The 27,500-nt window shown below is 39.4% G+C and overlaps 1 protein-coding gene across 3 annotated transcripts in view; it reads right to left on the reverse strand.

Annotated features, from left to right (window-relative positions):
* Positions 1-274: 274 nt before the first annotated feature.
* CALCRL (calcitonin receptor like receptor) overlaps positions 275-27,500 on the reverse strand; it is a 95,895-nt gene continuing 68,669 nt past the window's right edge. For 2 of the 3 annotated variants that reach the window (XM_059393003.1, XM_059393002.1), the window contains 7 exons: positions 23,661-23,787; positions 20,508-20,661; positions 18,798-18,858; positions 18,648-18,714; positions 14,383-14,601; positions 14,189-14,230; positions 7,775-10,946 (listed from right to left, as the gene is read on the reverse strand). In XM_059393003.1, the coding sequence (XP_059248986.1) occupies positions 10,731-10,946; positions 14,189-14,230; positions 14,383-14,601; positions 18,648-18,714; positions 18,798-18,858; positions 20,508-20,661; positions 23,661-23,787 (886 nt within the window). In that variant the 3' untranslated portion in view covers positions 7,775-10,730. Of the gene's footprint in view, positions 418-7,774; positions 10,947-14,188; positions 14,231-14,382; positions 14,602-18,647; positions 18,715-18,797; positions 18,859-20,507; positions 20,662-23,660; positions 23,788-27,500 lie in introns of those variants that run through there. The other variant, XM_059393004.1, reaches the window with a different exon arrangement.

Genomic DNA, 27,500 nt, shown 5'->3' on the forward strand with positions numbered 1-27,500 from the left:
TGGACGTCATTTCTGGAACACAGTGTGTCGAGAACCTCGTGTGTTGATTCACAGTCACGTTATCTCTTTTCCTCTCAGCTGGTGTCTGTGCATCTGTCTCTGCTGGGAAGGTTTGCTGCATGTCCAACCTGACCGCACGCCTCCGGAGCTCCTGTTAGCTGAAGACGGCAGTCGGGGGGCGCGGCGGTCACCACACGCTCTGCCGAATGCTTTGGCCTGAGGAGGAATAGAAATGCGCAAGAGAAAATGAAACACTCCAGCGGCAACTGTCCCGATCTGGATCAGAAATGCAAAGTCGACCTTCAGAGCTTGAACCGATTGCAGATGGGAAGACCCTTTGCTGTTCATCAGCTCATACCAGCGTCTACGCAATTAGATTCCAAAGTGTTCTGTCTTGGACGGGCTTCTGAGAGGGACCTGAGGAGGAATAAAAGAAACAGAATGAGATGTTTTTCTTTTTGCAGTGAATGTTTCGTCACATGCACGGCACACTTAGAGACACTGAGTTTTAAGGAATGTACATTTGAAAATATCAAAACTAGACACTTTCACTCTGGTTTGGTTTCTTGAATACAGCAGCCTGACTAGCAAATCTCCTTCCTTAAGGTAAAAATGTGTGCTTCTTTGACAACAATGTTGATTTTTCTGTTGACTTACATTGTTCTCGTGATGAGTGCAGACCAAGTGTATAAGCTACAAATCTTCACACTGTGCATTTGCCGCGCTCTGATGGCAGAAAGTCATCTGAGCATTTCTTTTTAATGTGTGCACACTTCAAGTTCTTCTGAACTGTCACTTGCCAGCATCTCTCTGATTTTGTAAAACAAGCCTAGGTTTGGGTTTTAGGAGCTCCCCACTCTTTTCTCCAAGCAGCGCTGTCGCAGTCCTTTTTGAAGTGCGGTCCCTGGACGCGCTGCCTCAGCTTCAACGGGAACCTATTCTAAATGCAGGTTCTCAGCCCCCAACTCCCCCGCCCTGGACTGGCTGGATCAGAAGCTCTGGGGAGGCCTCCGTGGCCAGCGTGTTAACAAGCTCTGCAGGGATTCTGACCCACACTCAGCTTTGAGAAGCCCCGCTCTGCTTGTCACTGCTTTGGACGCGTTTCACCGCTTCCGCAATAATGGTGAAGCTTGTGGATCTTCTTGTCAGAATATTTTTAAATGTCCAAGACAAAACACACAGATTACTAACAAAGTATGTTATGTTGAAATTCCATTATCCAAATATTAAAAACAAATTTGTGATACAATAATACATGTGCTTCTACTAACACATTTACCTAACAAGATTCATGGGTGAGTCTGATAACCATCATAGTTTTAAAATATTGCTGATCAAAAATTTTATTTCCAGATATCTGCACTAATTACATGTGTGATGACTGTATCTATGATTTACAGCGGGGACAAAGTCATGGGTGTTGCTGATACTATGCAGTTTATTCCTCTAGCCGTAATGGAAGCAGACCCTGCATGTCAGCCAAAGGTAATGAAAGCACAAGTTTTCTGTGCATCTAAACTCAGGGGTTCCCCTGAATTCTATCCACAATCCCCAAGAGAAAAGAAGACTTATAAGATGTGTGATCTGCCACCCACCTATAAAATGCTCATCTTGTCAAATGAGAAACGTGATACATTGTAAAACAACCTAGGAGACAGGATATGAATCAAATGTGCTCTGGAAGCCATGGAATAAATCATTCTCCCCCGGGGCACCTCGTGGTCTGACACCGGTGACAGTGAAAGGCATAGCTGAACTAATAGTTTACTGGAAATTGCCAACGGTGTACATATTTTCCTGCTTAATCATACAAAATCTTTGTATTCATTACAATTGAAAAATTTTTTCCACAGGCTCTCTGGAGATCTTTACTTGTCTTTTTATGTATTAATTGACACCTCCTGAAATTCCTTGGAAACTGAGAGACTGAATTTGCAGCTCTTCATGTTATCACCGCCAGCCCCTTGAGGAGATGCATACTCGAAGGGCACACAGACAAGTCAAGGTTGTGGAGCACAGTTCGAGGCCCTGACTTCTGCTGAGCTCCACATCTCTGGTCCTGCATTCTGGCCTGGCAGACGCGGCTACAGAGGGGCAGGGAGCCATGGGACCTGGCCTGGCCACCACTTGAGACAGCCGAGCAGTGGTGTCACTGGAATACAAAGAACAGATTTCTGGTCCAGCCTCTGATGACAGACGCTCAAACAGGAAATAGTCAGAGGAAGAAAGGACAAACCTATCTCATCAGGAGACAGAAGAGACAATAGACTTCCAGGAAAGGAACATGCCTCTGCTTTGTAGATGGGCCATGGAACGAAAGACTGTTTGCCAATCCCTTGTTTCAGAAGCTGGTGTTGAAAGTCTCCTCTTTGCTTCCAGCTTGTCTTATTTGACAGATTCTTCCCCCACACCCTGGTTTTAAGGACATTTTAAGGTCTTCTGAAGGGCTTCCTTACAATGTCTTCTCTACGTTCTTTTTATGGCTTGAATAATTTGATCTTGTTTTTAGTATCAATTACTGACACTGACTTCTAGTCTTAGCTTTATAATTAGAAAACTGTGACATTAACACAAATTTTCAAGGGCTCGGTTTTAGTATCTGAAGAAGACATTTTTCCTACTGATTCAAATACAGCTTTTAATAAATAAAAGAAAAAGAAGGAATATTTATTGAGTGGCTGCCATGTGCCAAGCTCTCACAATAGAGAAGAAGCCGTATAATACAGGGGAAGGGTCAAGGTATCCCACTGGGCAGGTGGAGAAAAGGAAAAGATAGAGAAAGACACATCTGCAGGTGCTACAGCTGCTCAGGGAGCCAGAGGGAAGCAAGCAGGCAGAGGACAGAGGAGGGTACAGGGGAACCCATGAGCATCTTAATGAGGTAGAAGGGTCTGCAAAAAATCAGTAGTAGCGGGAACCAACCAACGTGTTTTAGTTAGGTCGAGTGCTGAGTTTTCTCCTTCAGCTTTTGCTATGGGCATAGAGACGTCCCTAGGCAGCTGCAGATAGAAAATTAAGAAAGTTGGACGACAGGACGAATCTGTCTAGTGTGGAACAGCACAGGCGGCATTTTTACAGGAAAAAGAGGAAGGACACCGTGTTTTCTGCCAGTTTCTGTTTATCATACATAATGTCTGCATTTGGAGAGTTGAATAAAAGCAGAGAGGAGAAAAAGTGAAGCTTACGACTTTCCAGGGGACCCAAGGCAACTCCACTTCGCAAGTCGGAGGAAATGTTAGCCCCTTTCAGGACTGGCCTGTTCCTGACAGGACCTGGAGACCTAATATTTGATCAGTAGAGTTTTGGAATAGCAGTCGTAAAACCAGCTATTTTCATGGTTATTGCCAAGAATTATTGAATTGTGACGGATTGAAAATAGCAGATAAACATGGGGTTGAAAAAGCATGAAACAGGGGCGATTGGGCGGCTCAGTGGGTTAAGCCGCTGCCTTCGGCTCAGGTCATGATCTCAGGGTCCTGGGATCGAGCCCCGCATCGGGCTCTCTGCTCAGCGGGGAGCCTGCTTCCTCCTCTCTCTCTGCCTGCCTCTCTGCCTACTTGTGGTCTCTGTCTCTCTGTCAAATAAATAAATAAAATCTTTAAAAAAAAAAAGGCATGAAATAGCTCTCTGTGAAAAACAAAAATGGTCTTAGCCATTTAGTAAGTACTTATCGCTGGGGGCCAGTGAAGGGTTAGAGTAGAAGTGAGTTAGGAAACATATAATTCATTATCCAGACCAAGAAATGTTTATCTAAGAAAATAGTTCAGGCTCTTCCCTATCTGTAGAGCCTGAAGGAAGAGCATAAATTGAAGCCCATGTATCTGACATACCTCGAGGATTTAAAGGAAACCAGAGAAATAGTAAGTAGCTTTCTCTTCTATCTTGACAAACAAATATTCAAAATAACCAAAAATATTAGTTTCAAATTTAGATTTCTCAGGATTCTTGGAGTTTTGTGCAGGGACATGCTGGTGTTGGGTGAATCGGCCCCCGGCCGCGAAAGCCTTTTCTGTCCGTCCTCAGCTTCTCCTTGCACTGGGGGGGCCTCCCATACACATCTGAGTTACCCCTTCAGCCTGCATATATGAATCTATCCACTTCTCAGTGTAAACAATGATTCTACAGCAACTCCTTGAGACTGGGGTGGGCATGGAAGTGGCAAGGTCCATCATCAGAGAGAAATACAGCCAAAAGGCTTGTGTAGTTCCTGGGTGTGAGCATACGTGGTTGGGGCTGGAAGCCCTGGGGTGCCCAGGGCATGGTTAGAGGGGGAAGATTAAGCTTTAGGTAGACCTGTCTTCTTGGCTCAGATAACTCCTAATCACATGGAAAGAATAAGGCCAGAGTTGGGGTCACTAAAGTGCCAGGACAAGAACATGGTCCCTTTCTCATGGATCTGAGCCCAGTACTGCAAGTGCCAACCTGAAATGGACACCAAAACAAGCAATAAACCTAGATTCTTGAGGAAATTGAAATGTACCATTAGCTTAAATTTATGGAGCACATGTTGGAGTGTGAACTGCAGTCTGGAAAAGCGTCCTGGGTGTGTAGACCTGGATCAGGTGTTTTAAAAGAAGAGCGCTTTGTATATCATGGGAGAGGAAGAGCCTTCTCATGCAGACCTTGCGTGAGTGAGTAACACTGACGGTAGGAGAGAGACAGCTGGACAAGCTTTTGGACACAAACTCAGAAGGAGAAACGTTGACTCTGGCTGAGCATGAAGAAAGAAAAGGTTAAAGTGACCTAAATGAACTCTAAGGAGAGAGAATCTTGAAGTTTGTGAGGAGACTGGATGTCCTCTGATGGCCATCACCGTCTGGACACAGACTTAGCCACAAGATGACGTTTGCACGACTCCTATTTCAGGAAAGGAAGCGTTATCTGGTCTGCAGGAAGAGTGGAGATTCTAGTTTTGTTGCTGTGCTTTGCTTGCTTCACTCTGGGGAGATGAGCACAGAGAACTTCTGCGGAAGCAGCGGGGGCTGTGAGTTGAATGTTTGTGTCCACCCCACTGGGACTGTATTTGAAGACAGGGTCTCTATGCAAGTAATTAAGGTTAAACATCAAGGTTAGACGTCCTAAAGGTGGGGCCCTGATCCAACGTGATTAGCATCGTGATGCAGAGAGGTCACAGACTGCTCACTCACTGTCTCTCCACCTGCGAAGAAGCCACGTGAGCACAGCGAGATGGCAGCCGCCTACAAGCCTGGAGAAGAGTCTTCAGAACGAAACTTCAGTCTTGGTACTTTGTTGGCACCATGAGCTTGGACTTTCCAGCATCCAGAACTGTAAGAAATTAATCTCTGTTCATTAAGCCACTCGGTCTATAGTATTTTTGTTGTGGGGGCTGAGCAGACTGCAATATGGAGTGAATAGTAAGACACTGGGGGGTAGGGATACAAACAGGTTTCCAGAACATTTTGGCAAACAATGGGATGAAATACAACACAGAGCCTGAGCTGAGATAAAGAGGTCCCAGGAGGGTGTCTGGCCGACTTGCGGCTCTCGGTGCAGCTGTCGATCCCGGGTTCATGGGTTCAAGCCCCACTTTGGGCATGGAGCCTTCTTGAAAAAAATTTTAAAAAGGTAAAAAGAAATTTTGAAGGACAAAAATAAAATTACATGATAAAAATATCTGAGGTTTCAATAAGCCAGAGAAATGCCTTCTCACTGGGGTCTGAAAGAAGAGAATTCTGGAATTTGGAAACCACAGAATATCCACTCAGCTTTGCTATAAATGTAGGCTCACGGGCGTTACTTGGGGTTTAGGTGCTCTGAGATCTTCCACGGGTCTGTTTGGAATCCCTGAATCTATTAAATCAGTGAAATAATATGCAAAATCTTCTATGCTTATACGTGTAACTTGAAAGAGACCGTTGGCATCCCCACTCCTTTCCCAGGCAAGAATTAATGAGGAGATGACCTTCTCTGCAGACCTCAGTGCTCACCAGATGATCATTTCAGCATATCTGCTTTTCTAAAGCCAAGACAGCAGCAATAGCCACCACATGAGTGCAGGTAAGTCCGTCTCCTACACCTGGTTCTCCAGGGGCGGGTGTTTCTCAAAAAGAGGAAGTGAGAAAAGAAAAGAATGAATGATTCTCTGGTGATAATGTCATTTCACTCCCTACTTGGATTAACATTCCTGGCTCTGTCTCCAGCAAAATACTCAAAAGCGTGGTCCACACCCTACTTCTCTTACATGCTCTCTGCCCTTTTCCTGTATGCTATTACCACTGTTTCAGCTGTTGGGTCACAGATATGTCAAGTCTTATCTCCTCCCTTGCTTAGCGCTTTCATGGCTTTTTTGAAATTTAGAATCATCACGTTTGGTTTCAAAATAATTATGTATCATTATTTTTACTTGGATCATAGGTGTCACAGTTTATTTAGGGGCAGACTGACATCTTTATGGTGATCTTCCGATTCAAGAACATGAGATCTTCCCATGACCTCATTGATGTCTTCTGTTGCAATTGTTCATAGTGTTAAAATGTATTTCACTCATTTTTTATTTAATTTGTTCCTATGTATTTTACCTCCTCTTGATGCTGCTATAAATTTGCTCCTTTTTACCTCACTGCAGCTTCTACCTGGTTGTTGCAGTTCTACAACAACAGAGCTGGGAAGTACTGATCTGTGAACATTGACTCTGTGGGTTGCTACATTGCTGAACCCTCTTCCTGCTCAGATTAGTGTGTCCACGTCTGCCGTCTGTATGTGCATACGTATAAGCACCTGTCGTCTGTGTGTGTGCACATGTACAAGCATTTATTGCACATGCTGCATATGCATCTCTCAATGTATAGGCAAAATATATGTTAGAGTCATCAAAGTGTCCTTTCTAATGTTTTCTAGTATGTTCTTTGGGGTTATCTCTACCTTTCATTATTTTGAGCTATTTTACAGATGTATTAGTTGCAAAAACCTGATCATGATGCATATTATTCTTGATCATAGAAATACACATTAGTTATTCAATAGAATGCAACTGTTTATTGCCCTAAAAAGAAACCATTTATTTATAAATTCACTTCAGCATTTCTTATATTTTTTCTATATGTGTGATATTTTAAAATCTTCCATGAATTGTAGTAACATCTTGTCCCCATCAATGAATGAACTAAACAAATTCTTTGACATGTTTTCATTTTATATATGTGTCATCATTATGTTCTTTTTAAAAAAATTATCTTTAAATACTTCCTTTCCTTCTTTTTCTTTATGCTATTCAAAACAACACTATACAATGGAATCTAGTGGAAAGAGGAGAAAATTCCCTGTACATTTTCCTGCATCTGGCCATGCTTTCACTTCTTTCAGCCTAGGAAGGAATCTGAATATATTGCAGTTTATTTGGAGTTTTCTAGCTTGAAAACAGATTATAATCTTTTTTCTAATTCATAGTTGTTGTTTTTTTTTTAAAGATTTATTTATTTATCAGAGAGAGGGGGGGAGAGAGCGAGCACAGGCAGACAGAATGGCAGGCAGAGGCAGAGGGAGAAGCAGGTTCCCTGCTGAGCAAGGAGCCTGATGTGGGACTCAATCCCAGGACGCTGGGATCATGACCTGAGCCGAAGGCAGCTGCTTAGCCAACTGAGCCATCCATGTGTCCCTCTAATTCATAATTTTTAAAAATTGGTTTGTGGAATGCTTTACTTGCTATTGAAGATTGTGAAGAGAATAATAGGGGTAGGGTTATTGATTTTAAGTAGTATTCCTTTTACTTCTGTAAAGAATTATGATTATAAATTATTCAGCACTTCAGCACACATGAGTGAAAATCAACTTTAACTCATATACTTTTAACATTTTCATACAATCAAAAAATAAAGATATACATTAAGTAGACATAACATGACTTATTTTAATTGATCAGAATATATTTTTTATGACTTACAGAAAAAAGAAATGGTGGCTTCTATTAGCCGATTAAAACCAAAAGAAAATTAAAATAAGTTCACATTTTAAAAAATTATAAGCAGTAATTACAGCACTACACCTACCACTAATTCTGTGTACACTGGACTACAGTTTAGCAAACACAAGTTTCAGAATGGACATTTTACAAATAAATGCACTGGAAAAAAACTTGTGAAAATTCAAAAAGGACAGATTAGAATTCTTTTTAGTTAAAATGTAACTTTCACAAGTACAGAAAAATAGCAGATCTACATTTTGAAGGTTAGAAATTCCCCCAATTAGTGTTTAGATACCAAAAAAGTTTCCTTTTAAAAAGTATTTATTTTATCTTTTCTTCATAAGTAAGACATAAAGGAGATCTTAATTAGCACTTCAGCTTTAGAAAAGTCTAATATTTAAAAATATTACTCATAAAAAATATGGGTACAAAAAGAACACTGAGTAATTATTGGATGCTTTCGTTTGAAGACTGCAGTAGATGATCCTTGGCCAGAAAGGAAATCTGATCTGAACTTAATATGATAAAAGCACAATGAAAACTACTGGAAAATTACATGTAACTTTAATAGAATGCTCGTGGAGAATCTGACATTTTCCACGTCGTTTATGGTTGACACTTGACAGTCTGGAAGAATGAGGAAATACGTGAACAGTATTGTGCAAAGGATTTGAATTGGTGTCTTTGAATAGTAATACCTAAAAAAGTGAGTTTACTTAAAGGAATTTTTGTATAATTTAGATAATAGCAAGTCCAGGACAGCCTAATTCCTTCTTAAGACAGTTACTATAAAATCCACAAATTTGAAACAGTAAAACCTTTGCATGTATACAGATAAATTATAGATCTATTGACGACCATTTAATATGTTAATTCTTGCTGATTTAGGTGATTTTCCTGGACAATTTCAAATGACTTCTGAACTCACAATCCATTGACAGCTTAAGAAAGAAGCTATGATTACTAAGTCATTAGTTTAATCCATTTTAAACAAATTAACACACTAGGAAAACACATACACACAGTGAATTCTCCTCAAATGGACTTTTACTAATTGAAGGCATTTTTGTTTTCCAGAAATTTGAGTGGAAAATAACATTAGGGAATATGAATCCCATTTAAACGTCCCTTTAATTCATTAGCAAGGTTTTCCTCCATCTTAATTACTCCTGAACGTTCTGACAAGTCTTCCTCACTGATAGATTCGAGTCTTTCACTGACTTGTTAGTATCGTATTATCACAGCAGCTCTATTAAAGCATCATAGATGATATATACACATCCATAGTATTCCTCTAGTTGTGTTTTTAAAAAAATACTCTGGAACATTTCCAAAGCCACATATATTTATACAGTATGAGTCAGAAAAGTAATATTTTTACTGGTGTAAAAACTGTAAGAGTGGCACTTTGACATTTATTACTGTAGGAATCCTTTAAAGCTTTTGGATTAGAATGCAAATTCATCGTCAAAATAAAAGGAGAAATATGTCAAACATACTTATTATTAAGTTATTAAAGAATCACCTAAGCTAATGTAATTAAACAGTGGCCTTGAGTTTTTTTAATAAATATTTTATATCATATCACAGATATTTCTATTCTCTTGGTTCTCAAACTTCTGATGCTGGCATCTGGTTGTCTTTAAAATATTTACCAAATATAGAATTCCAGACTCTTTTTTATTATAAAATCAGCCCAGACACAGTATCAGATATCAACAAGCATACATTGTTACATTATGTATTTGTTTTTTAAACTTATCTAGATTATATGCATTTGATTTAAGACTATAAAATAGAATAGCAAAGTATCTACAAGCTTATTTTCACAACACTTTCTTTTTAAAAACTTCCAAGAAAATTAGAAATCCTTCACTGATTTTCTTCATGTAAAATAACTGCTAATCTGTCTACACAGTAGAAATGGAAGGGGCAGTTTCTATTTACAAATACAGGGAAACTGATGCCCTCCCACTTGTGTAGTAAGATAGGAAAGTAGCTGACAAGTTGTTTGTAACATCAACCAAGACGTCTCCCTAGTGATAGCACAGTAGGATTGCACGTCCTACAAACTATTCATGAATCTCAAAATCAGATGCCATCAGCTATAACTGCTACACCGGCCAGTGGATAGCCAATAGCAGTTCTGCTCAGTCACTTCTCTTGGAGAGAAAAGGGTAAGCCAACAGAAATAATCACTTCTCTCTCCAGTCCATTTGAAAGGGTAAATCCAGAAAAGGCTAGAATACTTACTGGGGAGGAAAAAAAAAACAAAACAAAAAAAAAACAAAAAACCAACTGCATCAGTGAATATGGGATAAAGATTTCAAAAACAAACAAAGGAAAAGCTAGTTCTCCCTTGGAGTCTGGAGGCCTTACTTAGCTCTCATTAGTCAGTGGGAGTAGAAGCATGTCCAATGTGTATATGAACTATTATAGTCCTACTTATTTGTAAATTCATGCAGTGATATCCTAGAGCTGGTCCATACCAGCCTATAAGAGTTGATTGTACTCCTATTTTCCCAATTTCACTTTCAGGAATGTCAGATTTGTGGCCTGAAATCAACCACGGTGAGAATACACCACAGAAACTAGAAAACATTACAAATCAGGGTATTTTGTTTTAGTTTTTTCTCCCAAAGAGCTAGCTGTTAAATATTTAATAACACACTACTGAATCAAGGTGTGGGTTTTCTTGGTGGCATTCGAGACCGTCATCGAGTAGTGAAGTCTTCTGGTTGTAAAGTCATGGATCCAAGCCCTTTAGTTAGGAGTGGCACAAAACAGCTACACAGGACTCCCTCAATCATCAGTCATATAACTTTTCTGGTTTTAAGACAACATTTTCAATATCAGGGATGCTTTTTCCATTTAAGTGTTCGCTAGGACAGTCATGACTGTAACCTGTACCATCACTGATAGTTGACACTGTGTAAGACGCGCTTCGGAGAGCATCTGTATGGGAAAAGCTGTTACCAAATTGGATTTTATATTGATTCCAATTTCTTTTCAGAATTGCTTGAACCTGTCAACCAAAGAGAAACAGAAAGGACGAGAGCAATCCATTATCTGAAATAAATATATTGTATTTAAAAGCAAAATGAAATAATTTATGTAAAACTTAAAAGTATCGATGTTAATGAATAATATTGCTTTATTTTCTTAATTAAAAGAATCAAATTGGTAACATTAGGAAATTTACATTTAGGAAATTCATTGCATCATTCTTTACTCTTAGATCCCATTAATATTTTGTATGCTTTATCTTTGAAGCTTTAATAATGCAGATGAATGTATTATTGTCAAATAAGTAGTTAATCCAGACCCCCATTTCCAAGGTTGCATGTGTAACATTCAATTTTATATTGGTATCTTAGTAATAGAATGAGAAGACAATTAGTGAAAATACAAAAGGAAAGAGAAAAGAGATAGAAAAAAGAAGAAGTTAGGGATACAGGGACTATAAATCTTCATCATCATCATTAAAAGCAACAACTACTTTTTACTGAGTGATTATCATGTGTTAGGTATTGTGCTACATTCTGGAAAAAAAAGAGGTTTTTTAGGTGTTTTGTCCTCCTGAAGCTTACTACCCAGAGGAAAGAAATTGTTGAACAGGTCATTACAAATGGGATTGGCCTGTGAAAAAGGTTAGGAATGTCACCACTCCCCTTTCTGATGTTTGGATCCCCCTCTAACTGGGTGAATCGGACAATTAATGACTTTCTTCTTCTCTAGGGCTGGAGATCACGTCTGGTAGTCTGTGTGACTCTGGTTTTATTGAGCATGAAACACTAAGGTGGTTTTCTTCACATTGAGTCAGTAAGCAGAAACGAGAATATTCAAATACACCTCCTACTTGGTAACCTGGATATTTCCAGGTATCTGACGACTGAGGAGAACAGTGTAGGTCTGTCTACTCCTACTTTACCAGTATAATAGCCACATCCCTGTGACCTAAGCTAGGTCGATCCAAAACATGTCTGGTTTTGAATTGTCTTCCCTAAGCTCTCTACAGCTCTTTGACGCTATGACTCCTTCCTCAGAGGCAATCTGAGCATCACTGAACGCAATTTTCTAGTAACCCACGCACTAGAAAGACACTCATGCAATAACTGTCTACCTTGCTACCAGTTACGCAGAATCCCTCAACTTTCCTTTCACTGTATTCATGTGTAAAAAATAGTATTAAACTCTAAAATAGGGCTGGTTTACTTGTCTACATTCTTTTGCCTAATAGATCTAGAAAACTCCAAATTATGAGCCATCTATTACCAATACCTACTCCAAGAGCTCTTTTAGTGAGAGGACTCGGTGGGACACTCAAAAGCCCTTGTAGAGCGTCCTGCACTTCCTCACGTAAAATGAACACAAAGTTTTACCATGGCACTTTGTGTTTTAGCATATAGAAAAATGAGAGACACAAATACAAAGTCAATGGGTTTCTTCAGTTAGAATTCAGAATAAGTTATTAGAATTTCAGGTAAAATTATGGAATTAGAAATGCAATAAATGTGTTTTAAAAGTTGTATTTTTATGAAATTCAGAACCTCAGGACTTTTAAGCTTATTTATATATAAACTGTATCTGAAGGAAATAATTTATATCCTTGTAAATTTTCTTTGAAATAAAAGCATTTATAGGACAACAAATACATTTATGTTGCAAAAATATATATACTACTGCTTCCTTTATGGTTTAGTAATGTGTTTCTTAATTCTCCAATTAGCATATTTAAACTACACTAAATTTAAAATAATGTCTGTGTATGTAATATCTTTGCAATCACAAGCAAATGACAAGTGGAATGGCTTTAGAGTATGCATTTTAAATAAATGTTCAAAGGTTTACAACAAAATTTACCTTTGGTCAATTATTTAGATATTTCTGCTGTGTTTGACAGTTCTAGACTCTGTTCTAAATAAATAAATAAATAAATAAAATAAAAATTTCTAAAATCAGTTTAATGAAATCAAACATGAAATTTCATTATATGCTAAGAGAAAGTAATAAACTATTATTAAGCAAAGGAAAGCCATATTTTATAGTTTTTCATGACATGCACATGATTTCTAATGTTGATTTATTTTTTAGGACTAGTTCTCATAAATTTACACCTACTGGTTCATACGTTTCCCATCTGAAGCTTTGTGATAAGCTTCACAGTTACCAAGCATTTGAGTCCCACTCAGTTGCTGTCTAGATTTTTAAACTTGGTTGAATTTTCCAATATCCTCCAACAGATTAAAATTTGTCAAATAGATTAAAAACAGATAAAGACTATGGACTCTGAAAAACAATCTGAGGGTTTTGAAGTGGGGTGGGAGGTTGGGGTACCAGGTGGTGGGTATTAGGGCAAGGATTGCATGGAGCATTGGGTGTGGTGCAAAACCAATGAATACTGTTATGCTGAAAATAAATAAAAAATAAATTAAAAAAAAAAATGAAGAGCTAAATCAGTACAGCTTAAACCACTGAGCATGAAAACCACATCACCAGCTTCTGAAACACCTGAAACTTTCTAATTCAGAAAGCCTTGGATAAAAATCTTGAAATATCCAAGAGCACAGTGCCATGTTACAAATTCCAGCATTCTGTTCTCATAAGTTTTGTAACCGACTGCATGTCCTCCCTGTATAACTCAGAGTTTAATTTTTTTAAATCTTTTTGTAATCACCATAAAACTGTTTTCCAAAACCACATTGTGAGCCAGGCAAAGCAAAAAACAGAGAAAGGGGGAAAATGAAAATGAGCCAATTCTCTTTCCTCTTTAGGAGGTTAAGGATTGTCTAGCACACTGTACCTAGGACAAAAGCCAGACTTAATGGGATTAGTGCAAAATGTAGGTCAAAGTCTACATGACAAAAATCACTGATGGACTATTTTATTTTTTTTTTATTTTATTTACTTATTTGAGAGAGAGAGAGAGAGAGAGCATGAGAGGAGAAAGGTCAGTGGGAGGCTCCATCCTGGGACTCCAGGATCAGGATCCGAGCCAAAGGCAGTCACTCAACCCACTGAGCCACCCAGGCGCCCCTGGAGGACTGTTTCAAAGTGAGGCTGGATTTGCCCTGCTCTTGAACTCCAGTATGACCCACGCCTTTGGGAAATAGAGTTTCATCCATGAAAAGAGATTCTATATTTATTTCGTGATCAGAACCGAATTTGGAGTAATTATCCATAAGGAATATAAATTTGTCTTTCTTCTTAAGAAAAAGATAGATTGCAAATATAAAATGATAAAAGGAATAAAGATGATTACCATACCTCTCCATTAAAGAAACAGAAAATTGTAGAAACCAAAAGACCCTGTAAAAGAAAAATAGAATTTTCTGATTCCAAATGGAAAAGATACATTGTTTGTAACCAACTTGCTACATACATAGTCAAACGAAACCCAAGCTATAAGCAATTTAATACCAAATTTCACAAGCTGCCTTCCTGATTCAAGAGTACCACACCTGGTAGTGCATAAGGATGTGCATGATGTAGTCATATATCTCCTCTGCAATCCTCCCCTCAGGCCGCCACGGAATCAGCACGAACTCGATGCCGAGCAACGGCACCAGGATGAGCGTCGCTCTCACGGCTTTCATGTAGAGATTGGATTCTGCTTGGTGAGTGACTTTTAACTTGGTAATGAGAACACGTACAATATTCAATAGAAAAAAGAGATTCACCTGAAAAAATTGAAATGGCATATTGAAAATCACTTCATATTTAATATTAAGCATTTTGAAGGATTCTTTGATTTTAGAAGTCATAGATTATTTTCAATGTACACGAATATGTTCTCCTGCAGAGGATACACACCTAATATGTTAATTTGTGTTTCTAGAATTGTGATTTATTAATTTAACAAGCACATCAGTGTTAATGGACTTAGGTTTTACAAAAATAGAATTTATGGTGGAATTATTGTGGGACACATTCAGTTAAGGAACACCTGAGTGTTTTTCTCAGTTCATTTTCTTATGCAGTTTTTTCAAATTTTGCAATGATCCAAAAACTAAGTCTTTGAACATTTTCAGCTGAAACAAAGAATTGTTTACAACAAATGCTAATTTTCAAGTGTCTCCTCTGCATCATTGTCCATATGAGTCCTTTCCACGTATGTATCATACCATAATAATCATTTTCGGTTTTTTTGGTTTCTCCTTCCTGTGATTCTTTTTGCGACAGTAACCCTCACAACTGCCCAAGATAGCTCTGTAAGCTGCTTTATCATTCCAAGGAGGCCGAGCACACACCTACCAGGTCATGTTCAACCTAGATCATTCCCAAGTTAACAGTTTTGGCCTCCCACGGGGCTTCCTGTGAGTTACCTTCTTTAATTACATTTACTGTGGGTTAAAAGCTTTCCTTGAGAGAAATCATTCTCTTTGAAAGGGAGTTAGAAACGTCAAAGTTATAAGGTGGGTAACTAAGTTCCTCAGGAAACAGCCTGCTTTCATACATCTCGTGCGCACTCACCGTGCACACCGCTGCCGTACCTTCATCCGAGTCAATACCTTTCATGCTGCTCGCTTTCTCTGTGCCCATATTTTGCATCTTCCGTAAGACTGTGGATGTCGACTCCGGAAGACCCGCTCTGGGCTCTTCCATTATTATACTATATCCTCTTTCCTTATTCTTCACCCTGACTTCTGGAATCTGTGCTTCAATAATCTAAAACTTCTGAACTGCATGCTGCAGGCAGTTTGTAGCTGCTCACCTCAGCAAATTGGAAGGGTAATGAGAGCACCTCATTTAATACAGAAAACAGTGAATAAATAACATATATTTGCTGATTTAAGGCACGTGTTATGAAAATAACTGGGCATTAAAATAGTCCACTACTATTCTTGGAGAATCTAATGGAACATATGCTCCCCAATTCACTACAATCCCGATGGAAACACATCTATGAAAAGTAACATGGTTGTAGGCACAGGAATGTCTCTGCTGAAGAAAAAGGCAGAATAAGCCATTTCGACAGGTGTAGGAATGAAACATGATGAGACACCAGCTGCTCTCCTGCCCATCCTATTATAGTCCCTTCCTAAGCACTCATGGCTGTTTTAAAGTTTTGACTAAATGGAAATTACTACCAGCCCCAGGAAGAAAATATAATGGCCTTTCATCAGCTTATAAATTTATAATATAAAATATTTTATAATCCTTATGTGCAAAATTCATAAGTTATAAAATCAGTAGAAATGTTGCAATTTAGATGCTCATTCTTTGAAAAATCTCTAAATGCAAAGTGCTTTTCCAAAACGACAAATCTGATGTTAAAACGTGAAACTGAGAAGTCATTCTCCTTTATTGTACGCAAATACTTCCATTTATTTTGAATAAGAATGGAAGAAAAATTTTAAATTTCAGATGAACTATACCTGAATTTCATGTATCTTAGAGCAAAACTAGTTAAGGGGAAGAAAAGAAACCTGTTTTGCTCCAGCATCATGAAGATCACATAACTGGTAGGCACCACAGGACGTTTTCATGTCATGATACCACACTCGGGTCATGAAAGGAAGCGGCGTACCCCAGCACAGGGACTGCCAGAGGGTTCCTAGAAGCCACCCCGGACTGGAACAGCCAGCCACCCCGTACCCATGCACCAGACTAACTTACAAATCCCTCACTGAACACAAATTAAACGTATCCTCTCTCAACTTCCCTTTGGCAAGAGCTCCAAAGTGCTGCAGCCGCTTGAATACCATCCTGCTCAAGAGGAAATATGACAGGGGAAGTCTGAGTGGAAAGAAACGGATTGAGCTTGAAATATTTTATTTATAAAACTTGTACTTAAGCATGTGACCATATAAACAACTGCTACGGCCCCTCCCAAGACCTTGGAATTGGCCAGAACCAGTGAATTTATCCTGTTAGAAAAATAGGCTCCTGTTCTTTTTTTAAGCCAAGAAAATGGAAAATGTTTTATGCAAAGAATGTGGGTTTTCACTTTCTTTCTTACAGAGTGGCTCGGTGAGTTGTATCTCTGTGTGATGTTCTACTGCCAACTGTCCAGTCTACTCTGCCCTTCCAGAAGCCGCGTGGCGGGACCTTTTCATGGACGACGCGAGCGCGATTCCACTTGTCCTTTGCCAGGTGCTTTTACTTGATTCCCTGAACCTCTCTGGTCTGGGCATTCGCACTGACCCTCTGAAGAATCGGTCAGGTCTCCTGTAATAACATTTTGCCTCGTATTTGTTCTGTAAGCTCCTGGGTGGCCCAAACAGTGTCTCTTATTTCTTTGAACAGTCCTCAGAGCAGAATCATAGTATCATGTAGAAATTACAAGAAACTTTTTAAAGCATGTTTGAGGAGAGTTTATTGTATTCTAGGCACTGTGTTGATAAGGTGGATCTCACTTAACCCTTACAATGCCCCGTGTGGTATCTATGCTTATTATTCCTTCGTCACAGAAGAGACAACAACGGCACTGAGAGGTTAAACACAACAAGGTTAGGTGCTCCTAACCTTATACATGCCAGGCTAAGTCCTTTATGGCTATTAACTCCTTGGACTCCTTGTTAAAAATGTGAATTGTGTAAGGCTGATGAATCACAGACCTGTACCCCTGAAGCAAATGTTAAAAAAAGATTAAAAATCACTATTATCATCTTCTTTATTTCACCAATGAGGCACTTGAAATGCAGAGTGATTAGTTTAATTGCCTTAAGTCAAGGCCAGGCCTTCAACCTCCAGAAGTTTCTCTCTAATTGTGACATGCTTCTGAGAATGGCTTGAACATTAGTCTACCATAATTGTACACAAAACTGCAACTAGCAAATATAGTAAAATAACAGAAGAATATTTGTCTAAAAACGAATTTGAAAACAAGGATTACGAAGTTCTGAACTTTAACTGAGAAACGTAACACCTTTATGTGTCTCTGTACAACTGAGGATCAGCTGTAATTATAATCTTGGGCAGTGATTGCATTCTGGTCTCTAAGGCTTTATGAAAAAAAAATTAATGTGCATGAATTTATTTCCCCACTGACACAACCTAATACAAGCATTGAATGTGACTTCCGCTTCTCTGGAACCATAATTGAAAGTGCCCGATGGGTGTATTCACATTGAGTGATGATCAGTATCATAATGAAACAATAACTTCTTTTTCCAAATTAAGGTCTTTTTTAAATTGGACTGTTACTCTTATCACCAACATAGGTGTGTGGTTTTTCCCACGTGACATTCCCTCTCACTAGATCTCTCCTCTGGCCTTCTCTGCTCTGCTCTGTGTCCCAGGGAGCTCGGAGGCACCGCAAAGGAGTGCACCCCTGCCCAGGCTTCTTGCTTTCTGACATTTGCTGTGTTGGCCGACGGGAAGAACGGAGCAATCAGGGAAGGGAGAAGTCTGAGTAATTCTTCCCCCTTCTTCTTCCCTGCCAGGCTGTGGTCTGGGCAGCAGCTGTGTTTCCCCACTCAGGCCAGACATCCCAGCACCGGCCCAAACCCCACAGCACTGTTGTGTCCTCTCTTTAGGTCTAGAGCCATTAAGAGCTTCCCACGGCCGGTCCCTGGTGCCTGGCCGTTCCTGACGAATTAGCTCCTTTCCTCTTCCTGCCAACACTTCAAATTAACATCTTCATTAAACTCTCTTCAATTAAACACTGCGAGCATGTCATTTACGTCCACCAGGATCCTGAAGGATACCACAGGCCCGAGGATTCAGGAAATAAAGTTGAAATGCGAACAGTGATGAAACAAGGGGAATTTTTGTTACATACCAGTAGCGCAGCACAAATCGGACCATGGATAATGTAGAGGAGATGGGTATCAGAACTGATCCAGCAGCTTGGGGGAAAAACAGCAAAATTATGTTGAAGATTTTCATTTTACTTAGTTCCAGTAGAAATCAAAAAGAGAGATTATCTTACTTGTCATTGTAATATAAGCTTCTCGCAACAGCATGTATACAAGCAGGAATCAGTGGAAATCCTGTAAATATCAAACAAAAAGAAAATTAACAGGCGACTTTCTCTGTAGATGCCGTTCCTATAATGTGGTCACAAAACACGCATCTCAGAGGACTCCGGGAGCAAAAATAACTGGTCACTATACACTTAATGAGTAAATATTACCTGCATAGTCAAGCAGTAAATACGGCAAATATCAGGTATTCATATATCCGGGTTTGTGTGTCTTCTGTGTGTTTTCTTCTAATAGAAGTCATTTTGAATCCGTGCATTTCAGAACCTAAGTCCGTAAATGTGCTGTTTAAGCCCCAAGGCTTAGAAGAAGTCAGGTGTATTTTCTATGATACGGATAGGCCAGCATTTGCTCGGTTGATGGTCTGACGTGGATGAAGGTCAGACGGATCAAGTGAGAGGGAGGGTTTATGTATTAGGTGTTTTTCATGTTTTTAGTGTTCTAAATCAGATCTTTCCAACACGAAATGAAGAAATGCTTTTTTAAAAAATGTTTTATTTATTTATTTGACAGAAAGAGATCCCAAATAGGCAGAGAGGCAGGTGGGGTGTGGGGCAGGGGTGTGTGGGGGGGGGAGTAGGCTCCCTGCCGAGCAGAGAGCCCGATGCGGGGCTCGATCCCAGGACCCTGAGACCATGACCTGAGCTGAAGGCAGCGGCTTCACCCACTGAGCCACCCGGGCGCCCCTGAAGAAATGTTTATGAAGATGAGCTATACCACTGCACTGCATATGCTGAGGCGTGTGCACATCTTTATGTCTCTGCACCTGCTGTCCGGCTGGATAGATAGGTAGACGGACATATGGGAGATGAGTAATTTCAATTATGTTTCTGGAAACCAGTCCAGCTGAATTCATTTTCAGCATTTCGTATTTTGAATTATTCTGGTTGTTTTTAAAAATACACTAGAGGCACAAATCAAGAACAGTCTCTTAATCACAGAGAACAAACCGGCGGTTCCCAGAGGGGAGGCCGGGGGTGGCTGACACAGGTGCGGGACCCAGGAGTGCAGTTGCAGGGTGACGTACGGAGGTGTGAGCCGCTACGTTGTACACCGGAAACTAATATAATACTGTGTGTTAACTAACTTGAATTAAAACTAAGACTGAAAGAACAGGAGGAAAATATGTTAAAAGTGTATCATTTGCATTGTGAATAATATTATGTCAGGAGCTTGTGTGGAAAAATAGATCTTTTGTGCGCCTTTATTCAATTACTGCTCCCTCTGTTCTTAAGATAAAATGACATTTAAAAAAAAAACAAACAAACTTTTCTTTGACTGGAATTTCAAAGCTGGCTAAGCCAAGTGCCCTCATTTTGGACAAAGGAAAAAGGAGAGTCAAACAGTATGAAGACTAGATCCCCAATTCGTGATTCCAGTTCTATCGTGTTAGCCACTGCACACGCAGCCAAGATACACACTGGGAGACTAAATAGAAAAAACCCCAACAACATCATATTATTGACCTGCGACTATGAAAACAATGAGTCAGTGGTTCTTTGTTTAAATATTTCAATTTACGGCAATAAGCAAAGGTTAATCACTTGATGTTGTTTAAGAATTATTAATAATAAATATAATTTTGTCACAAAGGAGTTCTGCATCCCCTAAGAGCTTTCTTAAAAAGTGAGTCAGCAGATACCTGTAATGGCACTTACCCCAGCCCAGAAAATAATACCACATCAAGTGCTGCTTCTCTGCAAACACAGCCACCACAATGAGTGTGTGTAGGTAAATGCCTTCACAGAGCATCCAAAAGTAGTTACAGCCCATTAGGTAAAGATGAATGAACTGAGACACTTTACAACTGACCTGTGAGAAAAAAAAAGAAAGCCATCACTATTTAGTTGTTCATGAATTCACATGTAAAGCAATGGTCTAGTTTAGGTTAGTTACATAGAAACATGGAACTTTCTCTCCTCTCTGCGAAATCTTATATACTAACGATTCTGATTTGTAAAATGCCAGTCTTCATCCTGATCTGGTGGGACTTCTAAAGTTTTTAAACACTGACTCTAAAGATTTATAATGATAAATAATAATATTTATTATTAATATTATATTATATTATATTTAATAAATAATAATAAATATTTAGTAATAAAGATTTATATACCTCCCAGGAAATGTGTAAATTCCAAACTTATTACAGCTAGTGGATGTATATTTTCCAAATACATTTTTTTAAAGATTTTATTTATTTATTTGACAGACAGCGATCACAAGTAGGCAGAGAGGCAGAGAGAGGAGGAAGCAGGCTCCCCGCTGAGCAGAGAGCCCGATGCGGGACTCGATCCCAGGACCCTGAGATCATGACCTGAGCCGAAGGCAGTGGCTTAACCCACTGAGCCACCCAGGTGCCCCCAAATACATTTTTTAATGAAAAATGTCAATAATTAAGTCTTCCATATTACTGCTACCAATGCAATTACTTAGTAAATAATTACCTAATGGGCTCATATTTTATATTATTCATATGTGAGGTTGATGATTTCATGTAAGTAAAAAGAAGAAAAAGTTATGGTTTCCTTCCTCTTTTCCTGAGATACCCACTTTCTCTTCTCTATTCTTTAAGAGATCGGAAGAGGAAGCTTCAAATACAGGGTAAAATAAGCATGAAGGAGTAAGAGATAGATTTTGCTTCCTTAGAGAGGAGAATAAACTTAAAACTCTCTCAGAAATATGTGTCCCGTTACTCCCAATGGCTCTAGTCTGGTCAATAAATATTTAGAGGCAATTATCATTATTTGTGAAATAAATATTTTTCCACTAAAAAGAAAATTGGAAGGGAGATACGCTAGAAAATGAATATTGGGTTCTCATAGAACAGTAATCATGACATGTGCCTATTAGTTAGTTTAAAATATTTTTAATATGTTATTTTATTTAATCTTGAATTCTGTGTGGCATAATTTATCGTCACATATTTTACAGATAGAAAACTGAGAAGTGAAGTGATTTGCTAATATTCACACACCCTCAGTCAAAGCTCTACCCTGAACACAAGTCTTGTAACTCTGAGTTTGTTTTCGTGATGACACACAAGCCTTCTGCTGTAGGACATTTATAAAACCTGTTCTTCCCTTAAACACATTGGCATGACATTAAACTTTCAGTACCTTGATGTCAAATATCATGTTATAGTAACAAAGTCTTTCTTCTCAAGTGTAAAAATGAGCTATTCAGCTATATTATATGGAAATAACAGACTTCTGCTTCAGATGTTTATCTAGAAACATTTTTATTTAGAAAGTTTTTACGCATGCATATCTAATTGGGCTTCTTACTCTTGATTTCATGTAAAAAATTTATCTGTAAGCCACTATGACAAAAATAACTTAAAACATGCTTCAGAAAAGTGTTTTTATGAAGGGCATTGCTGATATAAACAAACATAATAAATTTTCCAAGAATATATTAAAAATATATTACAGCTTGCAATTTGTATGTTAAACACAAGATCCTTTTATCTAAATGTGAGCCTTGGAATCTCTTGTCCTGCAGCTTCATGGCAAAACGTCTAATCTCGTTGCTCTAGAGAAAATTGCTCTAAAGTGGTAGGTCATCAGCCCGTTTTTTTATGTTGCTAATTCTATCCCAGGGTGTTTCCTCCCCCAGTGACACTGGAGTGGAACACACACGAGATTAAGCAATCCGGATACACATGTGCAAACAATGCAGGGAATTTTAGATTTTGGAAATTACCCTAAAACACACGTAAAACACATAGGAAAGTATTGTTTATTGACCCACTGAGTGAAAATTCCTTCGCTTCCGTGATTTCATTAACTAGATAAATTAATCTTTAAAAAAAACTACGTTATGCACACCATATATATATATACAGTCTTCCACAAACCCATATCCAAAACTGTAGTGTGGAGAATGTAAACATGAGGAAACAGATAATTTTAAATACTTGAAAATATGTTTGTTATTTATGCAGATACTTTAGATACAGCTCACATATGCATATAGTTTGCATAAAGTATATACATTTATATAAGTAAATTTTAGCTTATGTTTTAAAATATGGCTTCTGTATTATGACCGTCTCTGTACTTATTTTTATGTATCTTTTGATACTCATCCTAAACATGGTGCTTCCGGAGACAGACCCCAAAATACAGAGAGCAGACTACGTACGGTTACCAGGGTCGGGGGGTAGAGGAGCAGGAGATGGGAAAATTGGGTAAAGGGAGCGGGAGGTCCAGGCTTCCGGTAACGGAGTGAGTGAATCGTGGGAGTGCAGGACACAGCACAGAGATCACAGTCAGCATCCTGGGCGGGCGATGGGTCAAGAGTAGCTACACTCGTGGTGAGCAAAGCGTCCGGAGCTGTCGAATCGCTCGGCTGTACGCCTGAAGCTCATGTAACATTGTGTGTGAACTAATTAAAATCTTTCTGTTTTCATGCCTTTTGTTTTCTAACATCTGTAACTAGTTGTTTTGACTGATTTTTTAAATTCTATGGAGTATATGTTACGTGTAAACCCTTATGTCCCACCAGCAGGAGGACTCTCGCATAAAACGAGGTGAAGTTGTGTACAGCATGTATAAATAACTGAAGCAAGAAATGTTTTCCTCCTCTGGTATTCAACCTCTCTAGCTTGGAAAGATTGAGATGTATTTACCTTCATAGATTAGAGTACAGATACACTACTCTCAGATGCCTGACCTCAAATGCATACACGGGTGTTTACACACACTTACGTCTATCAGGACCCCTGCCCGCTACCCCGCTCTCACCACCTTTCACATTTCTTTCCCTCTAACCTCTTGAACCTAGAGGCACAACCTCATTTTACTTACAGGATTTGTGGCCACTAAAGCCTGGTTGTTGGCCACTGCCGTGAGGTGGATGATGGTTACAACAGAGTTACAAACGAAGGAGAAAAACAGATTTTTGTGCAAGGTAATCCTCTGGCAACTTAGGCTCCTAAAAGGCAAGAGAAACCAAATATTTTATTTTTATTAATAATCATTCAAAGAGGGTGCCTGGGTGGCTCAGTGGGTGAAGCCTCTGCCTTCGGCTCAGGTCATGATCTCAGGGTCCTGGGATCGAGCCCCGCATCGGGCTCTCTGCTCAGCAAGAAGCCTGCTTTCTCCTCTCTCTCTCTGCCTGCCTCTCTGCCTACTTGTGATCTCTCTCTGTCAAATAAATAAATAAAACTTTAAGAAAATAAGTAAATGAAATGCTAACTGTAGTTCGTTGAAAACAATTTTAATTTTTTGTGTACACTTAAGCTTCCTTTTCTGCTCTCTGATAGTGTGTATTTCTGCTCCTCTCAGAATTCCCACTTTTCTGATGACTCTCCTCCCAGCTCGATCTGGCTTGAATGTTAAGGACTTAAAAATGAGCTGCTGGCATCTATGCTCTTCTAAAGATGTAGTTATCATAGGTTCTCTAGCCAAAACAAACAAACAAACAAACAAAAACTGCTTTTTACTCTCTTACTCTGTGGTAAATGGATATACTGCATCTTCCCCTTTGAAGGCCAAAACAATGCCATATTATGGGCAAAGTTTTAAAATAAAAAAATGAAATCTTATTGTAAGTAAAATATTTAATATTAAAACCAAACAAATACTGAAGACGATTCATGGAATCATTTCAGAATACAGAAATAACGTCTATTTTGAGTGTTTTATAAAATCATCTGACTAATACGGTCAACATAGATAATCTAGCCTGTATAATGCAAACTAAACACTCCTGCTTTAGAAACATTGGTATCCCCTTTAGCTGTTCGTATGGTTGTGTCGAACTGAACCATTGCAAACAGACTGACTTTGTGTTGTGTAAGTGTGTCCAGCTCTCTATAATGTTAGCCTGTGCGCTATTGTTTTGGTTTCTTCCATGTTCCTCTAGGTTCTGTGCAACTTAAATGCAGACAGATGCCATCTGGCATACGTTTTCTATCAATGTCTAATGGTAAAAATGCTCAAATTTTTCTAGTTATGCATGTTGTTTTTCTCTAAAACATATTCATTAACACATGTAAGTTCATCAGTATGAATAAAATCAATTGGTAAGTGGAAACCAAAAGATGAACTTGGTAATAAACACATTGGATTGTTTAATAAAAACCTAAAAATACCCAGTTATTTTTTTCAGATGTTAACCTGAAACCAGTTTCACCTACTCTAAGTTTTAAAATGTACTTATTTTACTCAAAATATTAAAACAATTGTTTTATACACTTGGAGAATGTTTTACAAAAAGCTCTCTGCTTTCTTTATGAGTTATAATACCTCTTTCTATCCGAGCATAACCACAGAATAGAAAATGTGGTTTGTGGGTTTGGATTGTCTCCATTTCATATTTTTACACACACTTATTCTAGAGCACTGTTTCGGTACGCAGTGGGACAAGCAGAGTGGTAGAGGCAGCGCACGGAAGCATGTCAGCAGCCGTCACCCTCCACGCGTTTCTGTTCTCCTTCGGACCAACCAGGTGTGGGTAGCATCCAGTCGGACACGTGCTCCAAAGAGGGTTTCGAAATGGGCCTGAGACTGCATCTGAACTATGTTAACTCCGGGCGCTATGACTTCGGGAAAGTTATTTGAAAACTCTAATCCTTAGTTTCTGCATCTGTAAAACACGGAAAACAATGGTCCTTCCTAGGACTGGCCGTCAGGTGAAGTGAGATTAATCATGTCTACTGCTCAGCATAATATCTCAACCGTGCTCAGTGAGTGTTACATAAGTGTTATTATTTTTTTTAACATAGTTATCGTACGGCTGATTTTTGTCAAGTTCTCTAAGGGTTTCCTCTCAGAAATAATAAAGAGGCATCAAGGTTCAGCTTTGTAATCTAAAACTGTCTATGATTTACGTAGCACAATGAGATAGTGAATTGCCATCTTTTTGTGACAAAGCAAAAGAATTTAGCATTGGAAAGACAGTTTCCTATGATGAAGGGTGATGGATTAAGCAAACTGACTTGTTTCCCAAGGAATTTCATCCTTCCCAGAGCCGTCTCCACATCACCACTTTCATTATCATACAGGCCCAGGTCTGAAAGACTTATTTATTTGAGAAACACAGAGTAAGCACATGTGGGGGGGAGGGGCAAAGAGACAGAGAGAGGGACCTTCTCCAGCGACTCCCCACCGAGCCCGGAGCCCAACGCAGGGCTCCGACGTGCCATCCTGAGATCACGTCTTGAGCTGAAATCAAGAGTAGGACCTTAACCGACGGTGCCACTCAGGTACCTCATACAGGCCCCAAGTATTATGCGGCTCCATATTCAAACTTCTGCCACAACATGAGCAAAACACTTGCCTTTGTTTCCCGTTTGGGTGTGAGGCAGAGATTTCCAGACGACTTTCACTCAGTCCTAGTCCTGAGCAGAACTAATGACAGAAAGAGCAAGTACAAGCAATGTAAGAACTGCCCAGGCTGCCGAGTCCTGCTTCCTGAGGCTCGTGTAGCTGGTCTAGTTTCCCAACGATGAGCCGTGGTCCCAAGACAGCACTAGCCATGTACTAGGAGGAAAGCTCGTGCCGGTGGGAACCCTGCCTAAAGAGCAGGCCGAAAGCAATCAATGTGTCAAAAGGAAATGCAGCGTGGCCACCTTCTGCCTACCGAAGGGGACACTGAGTCGACGGGTTCACCTGGTTAGGTGTGACCTAGGGTAGATACGAGCTCTACCGACGGCTCCTCCGAGGCTGCCGGCGACCCTCTTGATCAGGTTAGAGAGGACAAGAGTGCCAGCCAAGGCGGTCAGTGGAAGTCCTGGAGGGAAGTGGTTGCTCCCCTACCCCTGCCTTTCGCGGCTCCTCCGGCTCCTCCATTAAGACAGCTGATGGGTACGGGCTGCACAAGGAGCAGATGGGCACCCTTGGTGGGGTCAAACGGCCTTCTCATGTGTGAGCTGCCTGACGCGACAGCTCTCCCTGGTCTTCTAAAGGGCAGGAAACCAAGGGAAGAAATGGGCTTTCTGAATACCTGTGACTCTTACACTCCCCCAAGTTTCAGAGATAAAATTCATAGTAATAGCTGTCACCATTTATTGAACTTTTAGAATATCCCAGACACAGAGGTAAGTGCTTCACATTCATGAGGTCATATAATAACCCCTTGAAGCGTTGTTAGTAAAATGTAAGTACGTTGCTCCAGATTACAACCCTATTAAGTCATCTGCTGAATTTGAATGTTGCATTTTAAGAAAATGTAAGGTTTTTGTCTCTTTTAATATTAATTTAATCACTATAACTATTGATGCATAAGTAATCCATTGTACACTATTTCTAGATTTTGAGGAAACACCTGTGAATATCATAGATGTCATTCACATTCATGGGGCAGTGGGGGATAAACAGACAAGTTACATCAGGTAATTCCTGATAGTGCTATATGCGCTTTACGAATCATAATAGGATTACGAAATAAAGACTGTAGCCAGAGGGGAGACTCAAGATAGAGCTGAAACAGGAGAAGATAGGGGAGAAAAGCATTGAAAAAAAAAAAAAATTGAGCTTAGAGTTTTTACAGGGCACAAAAAACGATGTGAGGAAAGACGTAGGCAAGACTCCACACTGTTTTTTCCCCCCTATTCTAAGATAAAGAAAATTGAGGAGCATAATTTACTAAAAGACTTTTTGGTCATAAAGCTCATACTCATTGGTGTTACATTTTAATGTTCT

Source organism: Mustela nigripes, chromosome 3 (genome assembly GCF_022355385.1).
Source record: "Mustela nigripes isolate SB6536 chromosome 3, MUSNIG.SB6536, whole genome shotgun sequence".
NCBI lineage: Eukaryota > Metazoa > Chordata > Mammalia > Carnivora > Mustelidae > Mustela > Mustela nigripes.